Source organism: Bubalus kerabau, chromosome 4 (assembly GCF_029407905.1).
Source record: "Bubalus kerabau isolate K-KA32 ecotype Philippines breed swamp buffalo chromosome 4, PCC_UOA_SB_1v2, whole genome shotgun sequence".
NCBI classification, from domain to species: Eukaryota; Metazoa; Chordata; class Mammalia; order Artiodactyla; family Bovidae; genus Bubalus; species Bubalus kerabau.
In genome coordinates this window covers 50,647,109-50,671,297 of record NC_073627.1, presented here as the reverse complement: position 1 = coordinate 50,671,297, position 24,189 = coordinate 50,647,109, and the positions used below count along the sequence as shown (strand labels likewise).

The 24,189-nt window shown below is 41.2% G+C and overlaps 1 protein-coding gene across 14 annotated transcripts in view; it reads right to left on the bottom strand.

Moving 5' to 3' along the window:
• SYNRG (synergin gamma) overlaps positions 1–24,189 on the bottom strand; it is an 86,642-nt gene that overhangs the window by 10,260 nt on the left and 52,193 nt on the right. For 10 of the 14 annotated variants that reach the window (XM_055577335.1, XM_055577338.1, XM_055577343.1 and 7 more), the window contains 5 exons: positions 16,562–17,155; positions 15,288–15,451; positions 14,222–14,275; positions 13,639–13,735; positions 8,341–8,489 (listed from right to left, as the gene is read on the bottom strand). In XM_055577335.1, the coding sequence (XP_055433310.1) occupies positions 8,341–8,489; positions 13,639–13,735; positions 14,222–14,275; positions 15,288–15,451; positions 16,562–17,155 (1,058 nt within the window). The remainder of the gene's footprint in view (positions 1–8,340; positions 8,490–13,638; positions 13,736–14,221; positions 14,276–15,287; positions 15,452–16,561; positions 17,156–24,189) is intronic. The other 4 variants (XM_055577340.1, XM_055577349.1, XM_055577348.1 and 1 more) reach the window with 2 other exon arrangements.

Here is a 24,189-nt window from a genome sequence, read left to right as displayed (position 1 = left end):
TCTTTTTCTTTTGATTGTCATGCTGCTTTGCAGCCATGAAATTAAAAGATGCCTGTTATTGGAAGAAAAGCTATGACAAGCCTAGACAGCATATTAAAATGTAGAGACATCACTTTGCCAATAAGGTCCATATAGTCAAAGCAAGGTTTTTCCAGTGGTTATGTATGGATGTGAGAGTTGGATCATAAAGAAGGCTGAGTGCCGAAGAATTGATGTTTTCAAACTGTGGTGTTGGAGAAGATTCTTGAGAGTTCCTTGGACGGCAAGGAGAACAAAACAGGGCAATCCTAAAGAAAATCAACCCTGAGTATTCACTGGAAGGACTGATGCTGAAGCTCCAATACTTTAGCCACCTGATGCAAAGAGTTGACTCATTGGATAAGACCCTGATGCTGGGAAAGATTGAAGGCAGGAGGAGAAGGGGACCACCAGGCAAGTCCTCTTGCCTTCCTCTTATAAGGATCCTTGTCACGCCTCTGGGCCTGCTGAGATAATCCATGCTGTTTCCCATTCAAAGACCCTTAATGTAATCACATCTGCAAAGTCCCTTCTACCACCTAAGGTAAAACATTCACAGGTTCTAGGACTTAGAACATGAACATCCTGGGGGTGGGGAGGCGTTATCCTGTCTACCATATCTACCTTTGGTCAAATAGATAGTCGTGTGGAGACAATGAATATTCTGTCTCTAAAACACTATGCAGATCGGCCAGATGATAAAAATGCTATCGTTAAAAAAAATAAACTGCTCGCCTGACATGCCACAGCAACAGGAAGTACTCTGAAATTCACTGCTTATTTCACACTGAAAGGAAGCGGGGAAGAATTTTATTAGACTGAGGGTAACAGTGGAATCACAGAGCCTGGGTGATCTTCAGTTGACTAGAGGTTAGGAGAGTAACAGTCCTGTCTCTTCTCATAGATTTCATATGGCAAAATAAATCAGCTTTGTTTTCCAGGACTGAAGTCTTGGTTACAAACCTACTGAACTTCAATCCACAACCATGAGATAAAACCTCAACATAATACTTCACTCATCAGACTTCCCCGGTGGCACAGTGGATAGGAATCCGCCTGCCAACGCAGGGGACATGGGTTCGATCCCTGATCCAGGAAGATTCCACATGCTGCAGAGCAAATAAGCCCATGTGTCACAACTACCAAGCTGCGTGCTGCAACTCCTGAAGCCCGAGCGTTTTAGAGCCTGTGCTCTGCAACGAGAGAAAGGTGGGCTTCTCCGCCAGCATACTGAGAAGCCCACGCACCCCAACTAGAGAGCAGCCCCTGCTCTCAGCAACTAGAGCAAAGCCCTTGTGCAGCAACAAAGATCCACAGCAACCAGAAAAGAAAAAAGCACTCACCTCACTAAAATAGAGGATTTTTCTCTCTTGAGAAAAAAGTTTCTTCAATCAGTGCTCAGAAGAGGTACGCTTTTGCCACAAGAGGGAGTTACAGTCCATGGATTAAGGGAGCGTTAACCAGAGGGCCATGTAAAACTGCCGCCTGTGTAACTTCCCACTTAAAGAAATCGTACGGAGCCGCAATTTTGAGGTTAAGACTTGTGCTCTGCTTCCCTTAGGCCAAGCGTCACTGCTGCACCCAGAACTTTTTCACTTGGCAAAAGTAACGCAGTCTCCTTTTGATGCAGAAAGTCCCATAGAGTCTTTGGGGGAAGAAACAAGTCATTTTTTAATACTTTGGAAGCTGGGACTAACACAGTAGGAAAAGTGGTTTTAGGCAATGATTTACATTCAAATTCCAGGTTTGTGACTTTCAGGCAAGTTTCATCTTTTCTGAGCTCCAACTTCTGCACTTGTAAAACTGGGGATTACGCTGACCTTATGGGATTGTTACCAGGATTGAACGAGAAGGAATACAGCACAATGTCCAGCAGGTTCTCGGTGCAAAAGAAACAGTGACTATTGTCTCAGTGTTATTGGAACCAAAGAGCCTGGCTGTGGTGACTTAGTTGATTAAGTAGAGCACAGAGCACGGGGCCTCCAGGGACGCCCGCAGGTAAGGTTGAAGGACCGAAGGCCCACCAGTTAGCAAGAGCAAAGGTCATGGTATAATCAGGAGAAATATGAGTAGGGAATGACTATTTTTCACAGCTAACCTAGTGAAAAAAGCAATTATAACTGGAAGAGCATGGGTGACTGTGGAAATAAACACTCAGCGGCAGCCACAATGTGCAATGTACTCCTGTGCCGTCTAGTGGCGGACATCTATCCTTCTGGGGCCTAAAAAAACATCAGGTAAAGTCACTCAGGCATCCAGATCCAGACATGGATGCTAGGAACGGATGTGCCCAGTGGGAGTCTGAAGGGGAGGGCATGAATGCCTGGCCACTCTTCCCCTTCACTTCCTCTTTCGCCATGTGGAGGGATTCAGAGCCACCGTCCCAGGCTAGGCGGGTGACTAATGCACAGAATCACAAAACCAAGTTCTAAGGCTCCTTTAAAAAGGTCTGGGCAAAACTAATCCTTCATGTAAAAAATCAGAACATGGCTTATCTCTGAGTGGGGCGAAGTCAACAAAGGAGCGTAAGGAAAGCGTCTGGGACGACAGGCTATATTGGATCTCGACCAGGCCTGGGTTATGTGTGGCATGCATTTGTCAAGACCACTGAGCGGTATAACTAAGATTTTTGCATTTTATTAAGTATATATTTTATTAAAAAAGGAAAAAAGAAAAAAATTAAAGAAAGCCAGGAAGGACAATCAGAATCTCAAAGGCAAGCCTTTCTCATGAGCAAGATGTACAAGGATGAAACTGGCTTCCACCTCACTCCGACAGCAGCTCCCTCAGAGCCATAATCAAGGCTAAGCGTCTCCCCAAATACCCTTTGCTCCAAACAGAAAAGGGCTAGAACCTGCTTAACACACTTGGTCTTCTGTGATATCTTTTCTTTAGAGTTCACAGCCACCTTTTTCTAACAGTACCAGAAGAGATAGATTTGTATAGCAGTCTAGTTTTCAGTGTTAATAAGAAACCAACTGCCATCAAAACAAAGAACCTTAAAATCTAAGTGGCAAGGGGGCTCCTTTAAGCTCCTCTGCAGTCCTGAGATATTAACCGGGGAAAAAGTATACAGAAAATAACTTGACTGTTTAGATCAAGTCACTGCCAAGACAGACTTCTGGTGTTTCATCTCTTTAACCCCGAAGCTAAGGAACAACCCATCTTCCGCAAGAAGGCTTTTGCCTTTCTGCTTTCACCCATCCAATCTGCCCATTCAAGGAGGCAACAGAGTACTGTGGTTGAAAAAGCAGACTTAGGACTCTTTCAAACTGAGTCCAGGTCTCACCGATATCTCTGTGCTTCAGTTTCTTCATTTAATCTGGGGAGAATATTATTATCTACCCTCAAGACTGCTGTATTCATTATATCCATGTAGAGAGTCATGAATAGGGTCTGGCACACAGTAAGCACTCAGTAACTGTTGGCTAATGATGCGGACGATGTTTAGGCTTAATGTGGTCCATAGGTGTAGAGAGTGAGGAGCAGAAGATGGGTGACTTAGGAGACACCCAGACCCGCACATTCCTAATGTGTGGCTGGAGATATCTTGCTGCTAAAAAAACATGGAACAGATGGGTGTTGAGGTGAGACCTTTGTGAGACTGAATACGGAGGCTCTGATGAACGTTGACGCCAACAGTGCAAAGGGGACACGCTGGATTTTATGACAGCCCCCTCCATCTCACAGCCTCACGGGCACCCACGTGCATCGCCAGCCAATCAACTTCACTTGTGACTGGAGTTTGGAAATACTTTTTTAAAACGCCAGGGGTGGGACTTGCTGGTGGTCCAAGGGCTAAGACTTTGAGCTACTAATTCAGGGGGCCTGGGTTTGATCCCTGGCCAGGGAACTAGATCTTGCATGCCGCAACAGAGATCAAAGATGCCGGGTGCCACAACCACAGCCCAGCACAGCCAAATAAAACAAACAAAAACCGCCAGGGTTTTACGACCCACACACAATCCTACTACCGTTCTGGCATATTCCCTTCCAGCACTGTAATAATAGTTCTGTGTTATTTCAAACTTTGTGCTCCTTTAAAAAATGGCCATGTAACATCCTACTATGAAGATTCACACAATTAAATTCTCCAGATTTGGACTTTTAGGTTATTTTCAACTTTTCACTTTTACAAAGAACAACTTGTGCATTTGAGCTGCTTCTTTTTGTGAGTTTATATGTAGAACCCTCTACCTTAGGGAGTTTTCCAAAAAGTGGAACTACTTAATCAACTGCTCTGGAGGTCCATAAATCTTTTCATTCATTCAGCGTTTACTGGGTATTGACACGGTGCCTGGCACGGTGCTCAGAGCAGACAACGGACATGTGGTCCTGGTCCTTGTCCGCAATGAGTTCCCAGGTGGTAGGGAAAGCATGCTGCCAGACACCTTTCCCATTTGGTGGCACCAATTTCTTAATGAATTAATTCCCAAAAAATTCCCTAAGAAGCAGTCTAATTTTACCACATCAACATGCTAAAGGTTCAAATAAATAAACCAAATCCCAAACTCGGTTTATTGGGTGGTTAAAAAAAAATAAAAACCTTGTTTTAACTTGAATTATTGTTTACTGATTAGCTGTGCCTCCTCTTTTAAGAATCACTTCATGATTTTGCTCTGACTTTACTGGAAGCTGGTGTATTTCGCACTGATTTATGTGTTTTCTTTACCGAACAAAGACTTGAGGCCACTGTCAGTAAGAACTGCCACACTTTTTCTTCTCCTTACCATTTCATCTATTTTGCTTCCCACTTGGAATAACTTTCACTTACTGGGGCTATGCCATTTGATCTACAATGGAAGATTTCCTAAGAAACTACTCAGTGAAACCTGTTGCTTTCTGAAAGGGTTATTTTTGAAGATAATGTAGATGATGTTAGGTTCTTCTCTACGAGAACCCACAAAAGAAATTTATTTCAGATATGAGTACCAGGAATAGTTATGCTTCCTGAGTAGAGGGTTTATTTTTCTGTTATGAACACAGTGAATCATGGAACTGATCACGTCTTCTTTACATTAGTGCCTGGAAGGGTCAATGGTACACCAAGCTCACCACTAGCAAATGCCAACACTTTAAAAGCACACATTTTTGCACACAACTTCATTCCTGGCTTTAACATTTCCTGCCTTCATTTTCCCTTTATTTTCCTTATCCATTTATTAAAAAAATGTAAACCAGTTATTAAAATAATGAGGTATAAAAATGCTTATCTTGTTTGAAAATAAAGATAAGGTTCAAAAAGTATAAAATAAAAGATACGAAGCCCCACTAATTGCTACATTAGAACACAAAGAGATAAAGGACATACTCTATGATATCACCTACATATGGAATCTAAAAAGTATGAATGAATATATACACAACACAGACCCAGAGATATAGAAAACAAACTTATGGTTACCAAAGGAAAGAGGGAGGGGGGTGGACAAATTAGAGGAACATGAAACTAACAGATACAAACCACTAATACTACATAAAACAGTTAAGTAACAAGGATTTACTGTATAGCACAGGGAAGTATACCCAATGTCGTGTAATAACCTAAAGTGGAATATAATGTGTAAAAAAAACAAAACAAAATGAATCACTATGCTATATACCTGAAACTAACCCAATAGTGTAAAATCAACTTTATTTTTCTATTTTGGCTGAACTGTGCATATGGGATCTTAGTTCCCTGACAAGGGATTGAACCCACGTCCACTGCACTGGAAGTGCAGAGTCAACCACTGGACCACCAGGGAAGCCCCAAATCAAGGACACAGTCCTGATCTTAAGGAGCTGAGAAGCTAGTGGGCAAGAAATAAGAAGATACAATCACCAAGAAGCGTGGAAGTGCCTCCCTAACCAGAACACGCTATGGACACACACAGGAAGGGGGCATCTAATGCAGACTGAGGGCCTCTTGGGATGATTTCTGGGGAAAATGACGCAGAGTCCAGAGGGAAAAGCAATTTAACAGAGAAAGACAGGCCAGGGCAGCCCAAGTGATGGAAAAGACCTCCCACACTGAGCTAAGGAGTTTAAACTCGACCCTGAAGACCATGGAGAGTCACTGCAGGGTTTCAAATGGGATATAAATGCCACAATCAGATTAGCATTTTAGAAAGACCCGTCTGATAGTGGTGTGTAGAACACATTGACTGTGGATAAAAAAGCGAACCAGCAACTGCAGCTATGCAGCCAGAAGTGGTAAGGGCCTGAATGATTTACCACATTAAAAAAAAGAGGTTTCCATTTTTATTATGTTTTATTTCTATTGTTAATATATGAGAATGTGGTGAAGTTTTGCCAAACTCATTAAATTTAACCTCTCAAATTCAGTTTTCTGGAGGCATTTCTTATCATCAAATAAACAATTCTATCTCTTCTTTTCAAATATGCATACTTCAATTCTTATTGTATTGGCAACAATAGTATTTTTAAAAAATAATTATCCAAACAGTATGATTTTAAGTTATAAATCGAAAAATGGCCCAAAGGAATAACATAAGAGATTTCGGAAATGATTCAAATGCTTTCAGAACTTAATATTACAAACCAGAAGCAACGTAACAATGGTGAGGACCTGCCGCTGATGATAGACAGGTTGCTGGGCGACGTGGGGTCCTCCTGCCCAGCAGCGTGGCACAAAGAGAGCTGGTTGCTCTTAGAAATGGGGCGCCTGGTTCAGTGTGGGGAAAGGAGGAAAGAAAATGGAACTGCGCATTTATTCCAGCTGTGGAAGGAAGATAAATTTGACTATTGTGAAAAAAAGGATACTATCTGAGACAAACTGAATTAGCATGAATATATAAAAATAAAATAGCTTTGCCCAGTGAAATATTTAAAAAAAAAAAGGTGGAAGAAACCGAAGAGGCAAAAATTAACTGATATCATCTTATGCACATATGCGTGTGTGTGAATAAATCTATTACAAATATGAAATGTGTATGGTCAATAACAGTATTTCACTGAATATATGGCCAAAAGGTCAAAAGAGAGAGATGATCAGCTTACACACAAAGGAAATAAAAAGAGTAAATTATCATTTGAGACACTAGACAGTCCCTCGGGAAATGAAAGAAATTTAAAAAACACTTTCAGGGAACTGCTTACACACTTTTTAAATTAAGAAATTGACAAAGCTAGAATACCATGTGAGGAAAGGTATGCTTTTATACACTGCTGTCAACTAGCCTCTAAGCTACCTGGAAATCCACGTAACATGTGGAACAACAGCTACATGCAGGCATGCATGTACATGTGCAACCATGCACTCTGATTTAAGTCCACTTGCAGAAACCGTACCATCAAAAGGGGAAACAGTCATTGATTTAATGATATTCAGAGTAAAACTATTCGTAACGGGAAAAAATGAAAACAATTCAAGACCTTAAGAAAGTAAAATGGCTCAATGAACCACAGGACAGCAACAAGATGTATCATACAGTCTTCCGTCTGTTTTACTTAGGTCTAAAAAGAATTTTTTTTGCCGCATAGTTGATGTAGAATATTATATTAGTTTCATCTATTTAACAGTGAATCACAATTTTAAAAGGTTATATTCCCTTTATAGTTACTATACAATATTGCCTATATTCCCTATGCTGTACCATGTACCCTAGTAGCTTACTTACTTTCTACATAGCAGTTTGTGCCTATTAATCTGCTATTCCTCTGTTGCCGGTCCCTGCTTCCCTCCCCTCACTGGTAACACTGGTTTGTTTCTCTGTGAGTCTGCTTCTTTTCTGTGATACTCATTAGTTTGTTGTATTTTTTTTTTTTTGGATTCCACATATAAGTGATATTATTCTGTCTCAGTCTTTCTCTGACTTCTTTCACTTAGCATAATGCCCTTTTGGTCCACCCACATTGCTGAAGATGGCTAAATTCCACTCTTTTTCCATGGCTAAGTAGTATTTCGTCTTCTTTATCCATTCATCTGTATTGGACACTTAGGTTGCTTCCGTGTCTTGGCTGCTGTAAACAGTGCTGGTTTTGAATTAATATTAACATTTTTTTAAAAGGACACTAATGGGGAAAAAACTAGAAATGTAAAGGGAGAAACTCAAATCAACGCTTTGCAAAACAGTGACTTAAGGATATAGATAGACAATGTTTTCTGTAGCTACACTCTCATTTAGGCACAATGGGCCTGGAGGCCAACCTGGTGCTATTCAACTAACAGCACAAATGTTATTAGTATCTCCTTCTATATTTATAACATTAACTGGCTACAGGAGGGACCTTCATCCTCCAATCAAAGGAACATACAGTCAGCTTTATGGCTTAGGTTTTTTCAAGGAAAGCAACTGCTGAATTGTCTCGTGGGCTTACCGTGAGTGTGGCAAGTGACATGAAGCCAATTAGGTTATTCCATACTTTATCGATGTCCTTTAGCAGCTGCTGGAGTTTCTCACTGCACACCGCAGTGGCTTTTATCCCCAGCTCCACACGTTTCGTTACCCTGTACACCTCGACAACACCTGACAGGGTGAGAGAGGAAGAGTTAGGTGCTGGAGTGAAGAGAAAGAGATAACAAGACGCGGCAGCCTCACTGCTGGCTGATGTCCGAGGTGAAACAGGGACTGCATCTGGACAGATGTGAGCTTAACATTCCTTGGGATCAATCAACTTTTTTTTTTGGCCCGCAACCCCTGGCATGTGGGATCTTAGTTCCTTGATCAGGGATTGAACCTGCGCCCCCTGCAGTGGAAGCATGGAGTCTTTTTATTTATTTATTTATTTATTTTAAATTAATTTATTTAATTGGAGGCTAATTACTTTACAATATTGTAGTGGTTTCTGCCATACACTGACATGAATCAGCCATAGGTGTACATGTGTCCCCGATCCTGAACCCCACTCCCACCTCACTCCTCAGGGTCATCCCAGTGCACCAGCCCTGAGCACTCTGTCTCATGCATTGAACCTGGACTGGCAATCTATTTCACATATGATAATATGCATGTTTCAATGCTATTCTCTCAAATCATCCCACCCTCACCTTCTCCCAAAGTCTGTTCTTTACATCTGTGCCTCTTTTGCTATCTCGCATATAGGGTCATCGTTATCATCTTTCTAAATTCCATATATATGCATTAATATACTGTATTGCTGTTTTTCTTTCTGACTTATTTCACTCTGTATAATAAGCTCCAGTTTCATCCACCTCATTAAAACTGATTCAAATGCATTCTTTTTAATAGCTGAATATTTCATTGTGTATATGTACCACAGCTTTCTTACACATTCATCTGCCAATGGACAGCTAGGTTGGGAAGTGTGGAGTCTTAACCACTGGATCCCCAGGGAAGCCCAGGAGCCATCAACTGTTAACACTGCAGTATAAACTCCCTGGTAAGAGCACAGACTCTAGAGCTATACCACTTGGATTCAAGTCCAAGCTCTGCCACTTACTCGCTGTGTAACCTCAGGCAGGTAGCAAACCTCTCTGTATTTCAGTTTCCTCAAATGTAACACTGGGATGATAGTACCTTTTCAAAGGATGGTTGAAGAGGTTAAACTGGTTAAAACTGTAAAAGGCTTACAACAGCAGACGTTAACCAAATATTGGCTATTTTTTTCCTGGCATCTTTATGAGCCCCTCTGTTTGAATTTGGGAAATACATGTTATACTCACTGAAAATGGGAACATTAACAGTTTAAAAGAATCGCAATGTCAGGATCACTATAACACACAGGCACACCTTGCTTTACTGCACTTACCTCTGTTGTGGTTTCTAGATACAAATATATGAATTTTTTTTACAAATTGAAAGTTTGTGGTAACTGTGCATCAAGCACGTCTATAAGCACCATTTTCCTAGCAGCATCTGTTCGCTTTGCTTCTCTGTCGCAGTTTGGTAATTCTCACAGTAGTTCAAACATTTCCATCACCAGCATATTTGCTGTGGTGCCCTGTGGCCTATGATGTTACTGCTGAAGCTGCCTGGGGCACCATGAACCACACTGCATGTGCTCTGGCTGCTCCGCTGACCTGCTCCACCCGTCTCCTCCCCAGGCCTCCCTATTCCCTGAGACACAACAGTATTGAAATTTGGTCAGTTAACAACCCAGTGACAGCCTCTAAGTGTTCAAGGCAAAGAGGAATCTTATCCAAAAACTAGAAATGATTAAGCCTAGTGAGGAAGGCATGTCAAAAGACAAGACAGGTCTCTTGTGCCAGCTAACCAACTTTTGAAAGAAAGGAAAAGCTCTTGAAAGAAATCAAAAGGGCTACTCTAGGGAACACACGAATGATAAGAAAGCAAAACAGTCTTATATTGCTGATACACAGAAAGTCTGAGTGCTCTGGAGAGATGATCGTACCAGCCACAACATTCCCTCATCCTGAACAAGGCCCTGACTCTCTTCAGTTCTATGAGGGCTGAAACATAAGGAACCTGCAGAAGAAAAGTCTGAAGCCAGCAGAAGTTGCTCGTGAAGGTTAAAGAAAGAAGCCATCTCCATAACATCTCTATAACATAAAGGGGCAAGGTGAAGCAGCAAGTGATGATACAGAAGCTGCAAGTTACCCAGAAGATCTAGTTCAGATAATTAACGAAGGTGGTTACACTAACCAACAGGTTTTCAGTGTAGACGACACTGCTTTCTTATTGGAAGAAGATGCCATCCAGGAACTTTCATAGCTAGAGAGGAGAAGTCAATGCCTGCCTTCAAATCTTTCAATGGCAGGCTGACTTTCCTGTTAGGAGCTAATGCAGCTGGGGACTTTAAGCTGAAGCCAATGCTCATTTACTATTTCAGAAATCCTAGGGCCCTGAAGAATTATGCTACATCTACTTTGCCGGTGCTCTCTCTAGAAGTGGAACAACAAAGCCTGGATGATAACACATCTGTTCACAACATGGTTTACAGAATATTTTAAGCTCACTGTTGAGGCCTACTGCTCAGAAAAAAAAAAAAAAAAAAAAAAAAAAGATTAAAATATGACCTCTGATAAAGATATACAACAAGATTAATGTTTTCATGCCTGCTAATAACAGAACATCCATTCTGCAGCCCATGGGTCAAGTGATAATTTTGATTTTCAAGTCTTAGTCTTTAGGAAATATATTTTAAGAGGCTATAGTTGCCACAGATGGTAAGTCCTCTGGTAGATCTGGGGAAAGTAAATTGCAATGGTGAGGATTCACCATTCTAGATGTCATTAAGAACATCTAGGATTCATGGGAAGAGGTCACAATATCAACAAGAAGAATTTGGAAGAAGTTGATTCCAACCTTCATGGTTGACTTTGAGGGGTTCAAGACTTCAGTGGAGGAAGTAACCCTAGACATGATGGGAATAGCAAGGGAATTAGAAGTAGACCCTTAAGATGTGACTAATTTGCTACAATCTCATGATAAATCTTTAACAATGAGCAAAGAAAGTGGTTTCTTGGGGTGGAATCCACTCCTTGTGATGACTGTTAAAATGACAGCAAAGAACTTAGAATATTACATAAACTTAGCTGATAAAGCGGCGCAGATTTCAAGATTGACACCAATTCTGAAAAAAAGTTCTCCTGTGGGTAAAATGCTATCAAACAGCACTGCATACTATATAGAGAAACTGTTCATCAATGAAAGAGTCCATCGGTGAAACAAACTTCATTGTCTTATTTTAAGAAATGGCCACAGCCACCCCAACCTTCAGCAACTACCACCCTGATCTGCCAGCAGCCATCAACATCAAGGCAAGAGCCTCCACCAGCAGGAAGATTATGACTTGCTAAAGACTCAGATAGATGATGGCTAGCCTTTTTTAATCAATAGTTTTAATTTAAGGTTTTTTCAGACATAATGCTATCGCACACTTAATGGACTACAGTCATAAGGTAAACATAACTTTTCTATGAACTGGGAAACCAAAATATTCATGCAACTCGCTTCATTGAGCTATAAGCTTTACTGCAGTGGTCTGGAATCAAACCTTCAATGTCTCCCAGTGAAGTGAAAGTGAAAGTCGCTCAGTTGTGTCCAACTCTTTGCGACCCCATGGACTTTACAATCTGTGGAATTCTCCAGGCCACAATACTGGAGTGGGTAGCCATTCCCTTCTCCAGGGGAATCTTCCCAACCTAGGGATCAAACCCAGGTCTCCCACATTGCAGGTGGATTTTTTTTTACCAGCTGAGCCACAAGGGAAGCCCAAGATTACTGGAGTGGATAACCTGCCTCTTCTCCAGGGGATCTTCCTGACCCAGGAATAGAACTGGAGTCTCCTGCATTGCAAGCCAATTCTTTACCAACTCAGCTAACAGGGAAGCCCCAGTATCTCCCAGGTCTGCCTGTAATTAAGAAATATTTCACTCCTCTGAATGCCCAAAGATTTACAAAGTCTGTGGCTTCATGTATCTTTTACACACTTAACAGGACACAAAATGGTTCTTTTCTGGTGGTCTCTGAATTACGGCTGAATTCTTCCAGCAAGGATGAGAGATGCCAAGGTCTCCAAAGACTAAGGACAGCTGCCAGGCATAACCCAACCCCTCCCTCAGCCGGTTCCAGAGAGAACTAGAAGAATGCCAGGGGGTCTTCACTGGTACACGCTCAGCCTATATACAGCACTGTGGCTTGTCCTTCCTTCCCCAGGGGAAGGTTAGGAATTGCTGCCCACTCTGAGCCAAGTGAGGGGGCTTCTGAGTCAATCTTTCATGCTAGGAAACTACAAGAGGGAAAGACAGGCACCCCATGAGCTAGTGAGCATTTGTTTATGAAGCAGAATTATGCCTGTCTGAGCAGGAAAGAGGAACAAAAGCAGGAGGCAGGAATAAGGAGGGCTCACAGCCCGTCAGAGCCACTCACCCAGAGAGTATACGCGAGTGACCACTGGGCGCCCAGCACTAGGCGAGGTGCTGGAAACCCAGCCGGAAGCAAATCACACCCAAATCTCTCCCTTCTTGGAGGCGGATTTTAGTGGAGACAGACAGATAACAGATACAAATAATAGAAAGTAAAATATTTAAGATAGTAAATGTGACAGGGCTAGAGAGAAAATCAAGCAGGGAGACGGATAGCAAGTGACAGGGTGGGGAGAGGGAACAAGGTTTTGAGTGAGAGGGGCGAGAAGACCTCACTTAGAAGGTGACATCTGAGTAAAGGTCTGAAGAAGATCAGGGAGAGTCCAGTGCCTGTGGTTCTGGAAACACGCAAACCCTGAGCAGGAGAAGACCACTGAGAAGGACAGGGACTGAGATTTCACGTTAGACTGGGACGTGTGAGAGCTGAGGACGGCCAGGAAGCTAAGGAATCTGTGAGGTTGGTAAGGGGTAGAAAGGCAGAATTCAACAGAGCATGGTAAGAACTGACTGGGGACCCAATAACTTAATTTTCTTTTTTAAACCAATGATTTAATGTTAATGCCTCATCTAGTTCAGACTCTTTGATAAACCAGTAACATGTGACTTTACATTGTGTATAACAAGGACTGGGAAACCTGGCCACAGAGACCTTAAGTCAAATAGTTGTTTCTGGGTAGGATTTAAGTGTCTTATCTATAAAAGCAAAAGCTACTTAGTGAAGTCCTATGAGGCTTAGAGAGATCTAGATTCAACTACTTGACATAGGGACAACTGAAAAGCCTACAAAGTGTCATGATTTTGAAGAAGTATAATATGAAAGCACATACCTAATAAGTATTCCATGCCTTGAGCTGACTGAATTACTTCTGTGCATACAGAGCTACTACTGATTCCATTTAAAGTATCATTAGCCTTCTTAATGACCTACAAAGAAATGAAATCACATCACCTTACATAATCAGGAAAAGTCATTACAAAGCAGTTTACTATTAGTAGAAAACCCAACAGAAAGCTGGAAGGTGTGAAAATGCATGACTGATTGATGTATGTAGATGACTATGCTGAAACACATCTGAGAATTTAATTTTGACATTGACGAACCAAGCCTCTGTTTTTTTGGAAGTGGAAAGACAAAGGTTCTTCAGCTTAAATATTATTTTAACTTGGGCAGAGATAATGATATCATTTTGTTACACCTTAAACTCAGTGATGGAAGAGGGCACCGTAAGTGAGTGAGTGGGGTCTGCTACAATAGGTGGGGAAGAAGCCTCACTGTGTAACTTTCCACACAGGTCCTCCTAGCACAAGGCCATCAAGGCAGAGCTTGCCCCAAGTCCATCCAAAGGAACCAAGAAGGCAAGATGACACAAGAGGCATATGCGGACGTGTGAACACATGTGACAGACTCACCTCCAGAGCGCTCCCCAGACACCGCTGCCATTCATATGCATACCTCTCATTCTCCTGTGAAATTTATAAAAAGAACTGGGTCAAGCAGGCAAGCCTGGAACCCTACTTGTGACTTCTGTCAGGCCAGAGTCCTGAAGACTTACTTTCATGTCTATGAAAATCACTAATCCAAGTGCAGTTGATCTTCTGAACCCACTAATGATGATTTTTACTGATAGCTCCTGATAACTATAACTTCTGAACACATGACTTGTAAATTGGAGGGAGATGGTTTTTAGTGGATTCCCTTCATAAACGTTGCCTCATTTGTTCCATTAATAGTGGAAGCCTCTTTAAAGGTACACACCACGTAGGCGTCTAGCACGAGAGCCAGTATCAAACCATAGCTTCCTGCTCCACAGTCAGGAAGCTGTGTGTGCAAGTGAGCGCGGGTCTGACAGGACGGGGAGGAGGATGCTCAGAGTGTTGGCTGGAGGAGGAAGCAGCGTGGGATGCACGTTAACCGTGAGAGGATCCAGCACATCTGTCCTCTCTCTTTTTTTCTTAAAGATTTTTTTTTAATGTGGGCCAATTTTTAAATTAGCTACAATACTGCTTCTGATTTTTTCTTTTTCTTTTGTAATGTCTTGGTTTTTTGGCCATGAGGCATGTGGAATCTTAGCTCCCTGACCAGCAACCAAATCCATATCCCCGGCACTGGAAGGTGAAGCCCTAACCACTGGGCTTCCAGGGAAGTCCCCTGCCCCCCACCCCCTCCCCCGCCCCAGCACCGCCTTTTGAGGTTTTACCACTAAGATGATAAAGTCCACACGCTCAAAAAGAATTCCCTGAAGAAACACTTCCCTCCTTGTAAGGTCTCAGGAATAATTCCACTTTTAGGGTCACTAACTACTCTCAGTGATGTCACATCTAGGAGGCATCTTCATCCGGGGCTAAGGTCACCGTGCTCTCACTTATTTCATGACACATCTCACGCCCGGTGCCTTGGGACGGTCTGCCCCTCGCTCCCCAGGTGACAGAGGCAAGCACTTTCTCTCGGGGCCCTGGGGACGCAGAGCCTGCTCACCTCCACCTCTCCCGTCAGGTCTTTGTACTTGTCGCGGATGACGGGCAGGGCAGGCTTCTCGCTCAGCGTGTTGGAGCGGTCTCTGAAAGGCTGCTCCAAAGCCGGGGAAGGAGAAGAGCGGCTTATTTCTTTATCACCAAGGCTCAGGCTCCTCTTGTGCGATCCTGGGGGAGATGGATGGCGCAAAGGTGCTGATTACTCAGCTTAATCCAAGCAGAGGCTCTTCCTTGCTCACACAACCCTCTTCTCTAGATGCTGGTGTCAGGAGGTGGTCAGAATCACACTTCTCGTTCGGCCTGTCTGGCAAGCGGCATGCTGAACACTTTCCCTTGTTTTCTCATGCCTGAGTCCCCTGCCTTTAATTTTCTCCATTACGCTTCTTTAATCTGTCACAATACTTCCATAACTCTGAGTGTGGGATCACTGGAGTCTGGAGGACTAGGGTCTTTCTAAGTATCAGTGTGGCACTTTTCCAGTCATCACTTATGGATTGGTACTGACTTCCTCTATCCTTCTCAATGAACAGAAATCAATGAGCCCTTCTGTCAGGGTGGGATTAAAACCAAAGGGGCAAACTCAAATGCCTTCAGAGAGCAGGCAGGCAAAGGAAATGACTGAAGCAAGTCAGCTGGAGAGGAACATGGTGGGAACCATGACACAGGGCAGACCTCACATCATCTGCTGGAGGGGATCATGCTACTTCACTCCAGCTGATCATCAAGAGGCGGGAACGCAGGCCTAGGACTGCCAGATACTATGCCTTTCCAAGAAAAGCCAGAAATCCAGGTTATGAAGTGTCATGGTTTTTATGCATCGGCAACTGCTTCACGTATTAGAAATCCTTCAGTGTGGGTCAATCAAAACAGGTCTACAGACTGGACCCAGATGCATAGGTACTACGTGGCACCTCAGGATGAAAAGACATACTCTGCAGCCAGGGATCAAGAGCAGAACTCACTGGCCCACAAGGGGGTCAAACCATTTCTCTGGCTCTTCTAACACAGCACACTTCTCCCCAAAACAAGCCAACAAACTGACCATGTCCTGCACTTAATTTTAACCCCCAAAGCTGTCATCTGATGAATGCTGGTTTAATTTCAGTTCAGTCTCATGGAAACCCTCTTTTATAGTCTGTTGTCCCAGACTCTGATTTTAAACATTGGAAAATATATTTCCTGCTAACCCAGGGACCAACTTCTTACTCTAAGAAAGAACGAACACTTAAATGCAGTGGAAGAAACCAGGATGTAAAATCTGTGTTGAAAGCTACTCACCTTGAACAGAAAGGTCAAAGGTTGCTAGCTCATTTTTGATCATTTCTTCGCTGGATTTCATTTTGCCTTGTGAATTGGCCACTAAAAAGTCAAATTTGCTGATTTTGGGCTTCTCACTCTGAAACTCTCCGAAGTCATCTGTGCATTCCTTGGGGGTGTCGTGAGAAGTGCTGCTGGAGGCCGGGCTCAGGCACATGGCCTCTTGGCTCCGCTCGCCCACAGGCAGGTCTTGTCTGGCGAAATCCCTGAAGTCCCCGCTTTCGTATTCCTTTGGCTCGCTGGCCTGCGGGATCATGTCCTTAAAATTGGCGAAAGCTGGGAAGGTGGTCTCTGGAAGAGGGTCCTCGCTGGCGAAGGTTGTGACTTTGGAGAGAGATGTCACGGTGAGATTTTCGGAACTGCCGAACGAAGTCTCTTTCTTTTGAGGAACTGAGGCGGCTGCGGAGGCTCCACTTCCTGCTGAGAGGACAAATGGGGACAGTTTTCTGCCCTGAGAGGCATCATCCCTGTCTGACCAGTCATAGCTCGTAAGTGTGCTCACTGCAAAATTGCTACTGTAGGTTCCAAAAGCAGCATATTTTAAGTCCTCTATATCTGAAAGGGAAATAAGACCCCACAATTAGAGGCAAGCTCACCAGGTAGGCAAAATGCCCTAAACTCTGCAGAAGCAAAATGTCTAGCGTCTTTGATTAGTTCCATGCGATATTGGAATTGACTAAATTTAGAGCTTGTACTAAAATTAAAGGAGCTGGGCTGTGAAATCTGATCTTTAAAAACCCACATTAGCCTTGAGCTGGCATTTATATTTAGTAACAAAGAGTCCTTTTCTTCCTATATGACAGTTTCTAAAAAAAAAAAAAAGACAGGAGGTTCATCCACCAATGTATATACTGTTTGATAGAAGGATAGGGTCATTTAATAAAATGTCCATTCACTTGTAAACTTGAAAATGTATTTACAATATTCCCTGCCCCAAACAAGTCTCTTACACGTTTTGACTTCATTGGAACATGTTCATTTATAACATGCTCATATGAAATGTATATGACACACTAATTAAAAATTGACTATCTTGAAACTAAGGTAAAAAAAAATGTTATAGCTAACTTTTAATCAATTACTAGGAGTTTCTGTCTAGGCAAGGCCAAACATGAGATTTTAATTAAGTAGTTACTTACCCAGTTGTTATTTTGGTCACTATGGACGTCATACTGCTGTGATGGGAGTATGAGGAAAAAAAAGAATCAATCTAAGCTAACTTTAGCCTCTAAACAAATAGAATCAAAGGTCTGGGTCCGCTTGGGCTCTTGTTTCTCTTTCAACTACGTGTAACCTCCTCATTAAAAAAGGAAAAGAAAGAAACACGGGGGAGGAAGACTCATTTTACACGCTTAATATATATTTAAATATTTTAAGAGGTGGCACCAAACAGCAAAAAGAATACAGGTTTTTAATTCAGACAGACCTGCATTCAGCTCCCAGCTGTGCCACCTACCACTTGGGCGATACTAGGCGAGCTTATTTAACAGCTCAACTTTGGCTTGCTTACATGTAAAAAAAGACCAGGCACTTGGAAGGGCTGTGTTGTGCCATTAACGATAGTGTGTGTAAAGGGACCAGCCCAGAGTCTAGTGAGCAGCACAGCAATTATTATACAGCACAGCTGCCACCAGCCTCAATGTGAAATTTAGCTGCCTGCCTTAGGGCTTAAAACAGAACTGTTTCAAAGTAAAATGTGAAAAGTCAACCCATCACTTTGGTGGTCTTAGTAGGGAAAATTTCTTGCCCATTTTCTTGAAGCCAAACCAGCTAGGGCTGAGTCATACTGGTGTGGAGAAGCCACCTTCCAGCACCATGGTCCATTCAATCCGGCCGAGATGCATTTGGTCTCATTTTGGTCACTGTCTACCAGGTAAGAAAGCCAAATGCAAGACTCCCTCTCCGACAACCAAAAGCAGGGCTTACGAGGAAAATGCTCGAAAAGTTCTGTGACCTAGATTCTCATAACTCAGTTAAAACGTGAGCCAGCACCGGGTCTCCTCGTTTCTCTCACACAGCGATGCCACCTGGTTTATGAGAGGGAAGCCATTCCTGACACTGCTCCTCTAACAGTGCACCCCAAGTTTCTCTCTCAACCCTATTAGGAAAAGGGCACTAACTTAATATAAACAGGAGGGGAAAAAAAGATTTAGGTGAAAACATACAGTTTAGAATGAATGAAACAAAACTTTAGACAGAATGCCTTCTTAGTCTCTGGCTGTAGTGTCTGTTTTCCCCACTATTTAAAGGGATCAGAAGGTTCCCTGACTCAAATTAAGTGAAATTCAATCAGAGGGCAGATGCAGTTAAACACAAGATGAGTGAGTCTGCAAAGGGTTCATTCAGAACAAAGTGTCACAACATAAATTTTTTATTATTAGATCCTACCAGAAAGCTCTTTGAAGAGCTATGTTATGAACTACTCCTAGAATCTCATCTACTAAATTGGTGGCAATTTTCATAGAGACCAAAGATAAATTTAATAAAAAGTTAAGCTCTTGTTCAACCACAACTAAGTTGCTATGGTAATAAAAAAGATCCTTTTGTGCAATTATGCAACAAGAAAAAACAAGTTAAAAAAAAAATCCAGAAATGATTGTAATATAATCAGGTAAAAGGCATTATAAACACTAAGGGAATACCTTAGTTAAAGAGCTTTCAAGTATTTTGTGTAATACTTTAGGTCTTCAACAAATCTTATTTTTACTATGAATGATAAACACAGTATTTTGTCTTTTGGAACAACTCACGGAAATGACCAAACAAAGGACTAAAATGGAAATATTTTGTATTCTAAAAAATAATGAAGAGTAATTATACAGGATATATGAAAGTTAAACCTCAAGGCTGATTTTTAAATTTTATTTTTGCTTATTTACTGGCTAGACAGTGTTAAAAAAAATAAGTTACTAAAGTGCAATTCATTTGGACACAAAAGGAAGTTCTGCTATTATATAAGGAACATAAGAACACTGTATTCCTAAACCATAGCACTTTATAAGCAATATAAAAATGAGTTGTATTTCCTGGCATGGTGAATATTAGTAAACCATTTTTTTTTTTTGATGTGGTAAATCAGTTCACTAAGCGTAGGTTAAACCAAGAAAATTCATTTCCCACATTAACAGTTCTGCTTTCTAAGCAATCAAATGATATGTATTACTGTATGTTGGTCTTAAAAATATTAAAGATTCTGTAAAACCTACAACATGAGTGATGGAAAAACAACATGGAATAACCCACATTTTATATTGTAATCACTGAAGTTACTGTAGGTGAGTTTTCAATTTGACAGTTGAATTCTGAAAAGTGCAGGAGAAAAAGGAAAAGAAAACAGAATGGATGTAATAAAAGGAATAGAGAATCACTACTATGTTTCCAATTCTACTGGAAAACTCTTGGGCTGTGCTGGACTGAACTGCAATTGCACACAGATAATGCACCAAATCGTGTGCTTTAATATACTTATTTGTTTGCAACCAGCAATGTCCTATTACCAAGCCAGAGGAATAAACTACACAATCTGCTTTCCATCATGGGTCTCAAATCAAGACATGGATTTCCTGCTTATGCTGGCGAGTAACCCCATCAGTCTCTCCCACAACCTCTATTCAAATCCCATCTGAACGGATGTTGTACATGAGAACAAGGTATTTCTTGGAACAAAGAATGTGAGCTGCCACTACAGGATGCAGAATGTCACGCTGATTTCCATGGATCTTTTCTAAAGCTGTAAGCATGTGCCCAGGTGATTAAGAGTTATTAGCTTTTGAGAAAAGCATTTAGAAAAAGAAAAAAGAAAAGAGATACATGTGCAAATTCCAGCACTCCTCAGTGTTTAACAGAGCAATAAAAATGTTCGTTGGACTAAGGAATTTCCAATACTGATTTAGTCCAAACTCCGTTTTACCAAAGCAAGTCATGAAATACTCATACACTTAAACTTCTGTCCATTTCTGGTCTTATTCTTCCTTCTGAGATCAGTCATGTCCACAGTCTCTGTTAACTGTAGAGCCTGGTTTGACTGTATTGTCTTAAGGATCAAACACCCAGATGGTGTTGTTAAAGAAAACAGGAATGAAAGTGGTCACAGTGTAAGCATGACAGGGCATAAAACGCTGCTGCTTAATCGCCTTCCAGTATTTTCCAACCTGCATAGAAACCGACCATTCTTCATTTGTACACATCCATGTAAATCTAAGGTTTAAGTGCCGTCAGGCTATCAGTAAGTACCTGCAGGTTTCTGGGTCAGTGTTTTAAGTCCAATTGGGGGGGAAAAAAAAAAAGGTAATCCTCTGGATATTTTTAGTTGGAGGAGGCAGAAGGCCATGGAATAGTGCCAAGACATACAGTGGGACATGGTCACTTTAAAAAAACATTAAATGAGCACAGAAGATGGCAATTACAACTGGAGCCTTTGGGCCACACAAGGGAGAGGGCAGCACCCAGGAGAACCTCCTATGTATATCACCCCATATACAGTGACACTATACAGCCAACATTTTCCAAAGCATTCAACTGATGGAAAAACGAAGCTGGAAGCTCTTTAAAACTAAAATGGCTTGATTTTTTGAGCTATTTTAGGATTTAGCCCAGCTTCGATATTGACAAAATTATCACCATGTTCATCAGCTACTTTTAAAAATCAGTAGGGATTTTAATGAGAAAAACAGAGTGACTGTAAAATATAAATACATCTGAATAATTTCTCAGACACCGAAGTGTGAAGTCAGGCACTAACCACATCTCACTTTACTTGGCATGGGGGCAAACAAAATAGTATTTTTTGGTTTGTTGGAACTTACAGAAGAGAATATAGTCCTTCAAATATTTACTGTGAATTTATATTGTTATATGTATTATCAAAACTTTCTCCCTAAAAAGTAGTGTTGCTTTTATTGAGTAATTGTTCAATTTATGAATGTGATTATGTTTTATGCACAGTTATGTTCATTTTCTGCAGCCTGATTTAAAGGAGAAAGGAGTTAAAGCAGCCCCAGATGGACCACTCTACCACTAAACTCCACTGACAAAAGAATTCCTTCACCAAAGCCAAAAGACTGGCACAAGAAAATTCCAAACGAAAGGCAACTGATATTATTGCTAGACAGAAGCTACACCAAAATCTTTCTTCCAAATTAGTTAGCACAGATCATAATTAAAACATAATATGATTACACAAGGTTTTGCAAACCAAGTATTATTCAACTTGCTAAAGCATTATGCTCTGGAAAACACAATATTTTGAAGGGTAGACCCACACTTTCTTAGTCTCAATATGCAATTTCCACACCTGCCCCCTCCAACAGCATACTTCAGTTACTGAAAGTAATCTCCCAGGAATTCTATTCAAAATCTTCACCTTCAATGGTTTAATTTTCTTTCTGACTCAAATTTTTAAAAGGAAGTGTCAAAATATAAGAAAAAAATTAAAACCACGGAAATAACTCCTTTTCCCCAAAGTTTTTCACTATTACTATACTCTAAAATGGTTAAAAAAAAAAAAAAAAAAAAAAGCGTCCAAATTTGGCTTACTCTTGTGGCTGACTTTCATGGGTCTTTCTAAAAAAAAAAAATTCTTTTCTTAAAAATGCAGAGTTAAGAACTTGCCTCAGGGACTAAGTTAAAAAAGACCAAAGGAAGGTGGCTTCATAATACATTCTGAAGCTGGAAAGCTAACGCACCCTACAGTTAGAGGGGGAAGTACTCAACTTCACACTCCAATCAAACTCAGTCCTGGACACTCCCTAGTATTAACAATGAGCACTTTCCACTGCAGAGATTATCTATATTTGGTTCACATATACTCTGTTCAGAAGTCCATCTCAATATCTTTTGATAATTTATAGATACCTAGTTATTAACAGATGTGGCCCTCCTTCCCCAACACTAAACTGAGGTCTTTCCTTTCTCTCTCAGTTTAACTCCTAGTTGAGGCAGGCTCCAAGATGTTTACAAAGCAATAAAATCTACTCAGTTTTGTCACTAGAGGTAAGGAATAAAATTTCTAACATGTAACATAATGTAAGGTTTATACTTTTTAAATGTTTTAAGTTATATTTTAATCCAGTGCCATGTTAAACAGTTATATCAGTGGAATTATAAGAAGAAAAGGCTAAAATGTACCAATACTTTCTTAGGAAAAAGGTGTTTGAGGAAACAAAATAAACAAAAAGGAAAAAACCCTCAAACCACAGGAGGGTTTAAATTTGATATGGACCAGGTATTTTTATTTGGTCTAACCCTGGAGAAGTATAAATTACACACATCCCCACACTTTCAAAATATGCCAAAGAATTATTTATTAACGTAGGACTTACAGATCACAAAAGAGAGTGATACAGAAGAGCTGGAAAAAAAGTCATCAGAATAAGCATGCAGATCAGTATTTGCAGAGGAATATACCAAAGCAAGTTCGAAAAGGCACATTCACACAGAAAATGTCCCAATTGGAAAAAAAAAAAAAAAAGACATCAGAAAAGCAGCCAAAAAATAATAATAAGGCGCTGATTAAAATACAAAGATTTTCAATGTCAAAGAAGAGCTACTTTACAGGTAGGTAAGTAGGTAGCTACAGAAGTCTTGCTAACCCTTTGACAGTGTCACAAAGAGGGTCAGCTCTTGCTGCCAACGAAACCAGATGATCCCAATGACTGCACATCAAGCTGCTTTAGTGCTGAGAGTCAATTTAGTGGGGGTGGGGGGGAGAGGGGGGGTGGGGACAAAAGCAGCCTAGTTGAAATTATATGCAGCAAGGGTTCAAAGGGTTAAATGTAATAATACGCAGAGAAATCAGGCAATGTTATTAGTATTATCTACCTTCCATACAAAGAATCATAGCAGGAGTTAAAAGAGACAGTATCCCCTTCAGAGTTAAGTTAGGGTTTCCAAACAGGATTAAGGTACAGAGATAAACTACTAGGTCTTATTCTCTCTTCATTGGGTCACTTCTTATTTCTCGTTCAAAATGTACCTTTCAATCCACAATCTAAGAGAGCAAGAGCTACTGTGGTCAAGATGAGGATAATGTAAAACCAAACTGCACTGGAGAAGTCTCTGTGATTTACCTTCTCCAATACATTCACGCAGCACTTCTGCTCAAGAACAATACAGCTCATTGGTCAGACTTCAACCCCTTTTACAACCACTCTAAAGGGATACTGCTCCTTTCAGACAGGAGGTTTACAGATCAAAAGGAGAGAACAATCGGCTTTTAAGAATATCCTCAAATTGAAGAAACTTGGCTTGAACATTACAGGTTCCAAGCTGGGAATGTTCCAGACATATATACTAGGACATGAGCACAGAAGATTATCTTAACAGGTCAATCAGAACAAGCTCAGTCACGAAACCAACCTCCCCTCCCAAAATGGGGGGAAAAAAAAGACATCCCAAGCCCAGATTAGACTCATCTCATAACCACATCTAGTTTGGCACTGTGAAAAGAATAGAGACTCACTTTCAGAAAAATAGCTTCTAATTCATAACTTCAGAGTCCAAAAGGCTAGTGTAGATATTATGAGATTTTAAAATAAAAAGTCACTATTACTATTCAGAAAACAGAGTGCTTTGCAACCGACTGCTGTAGC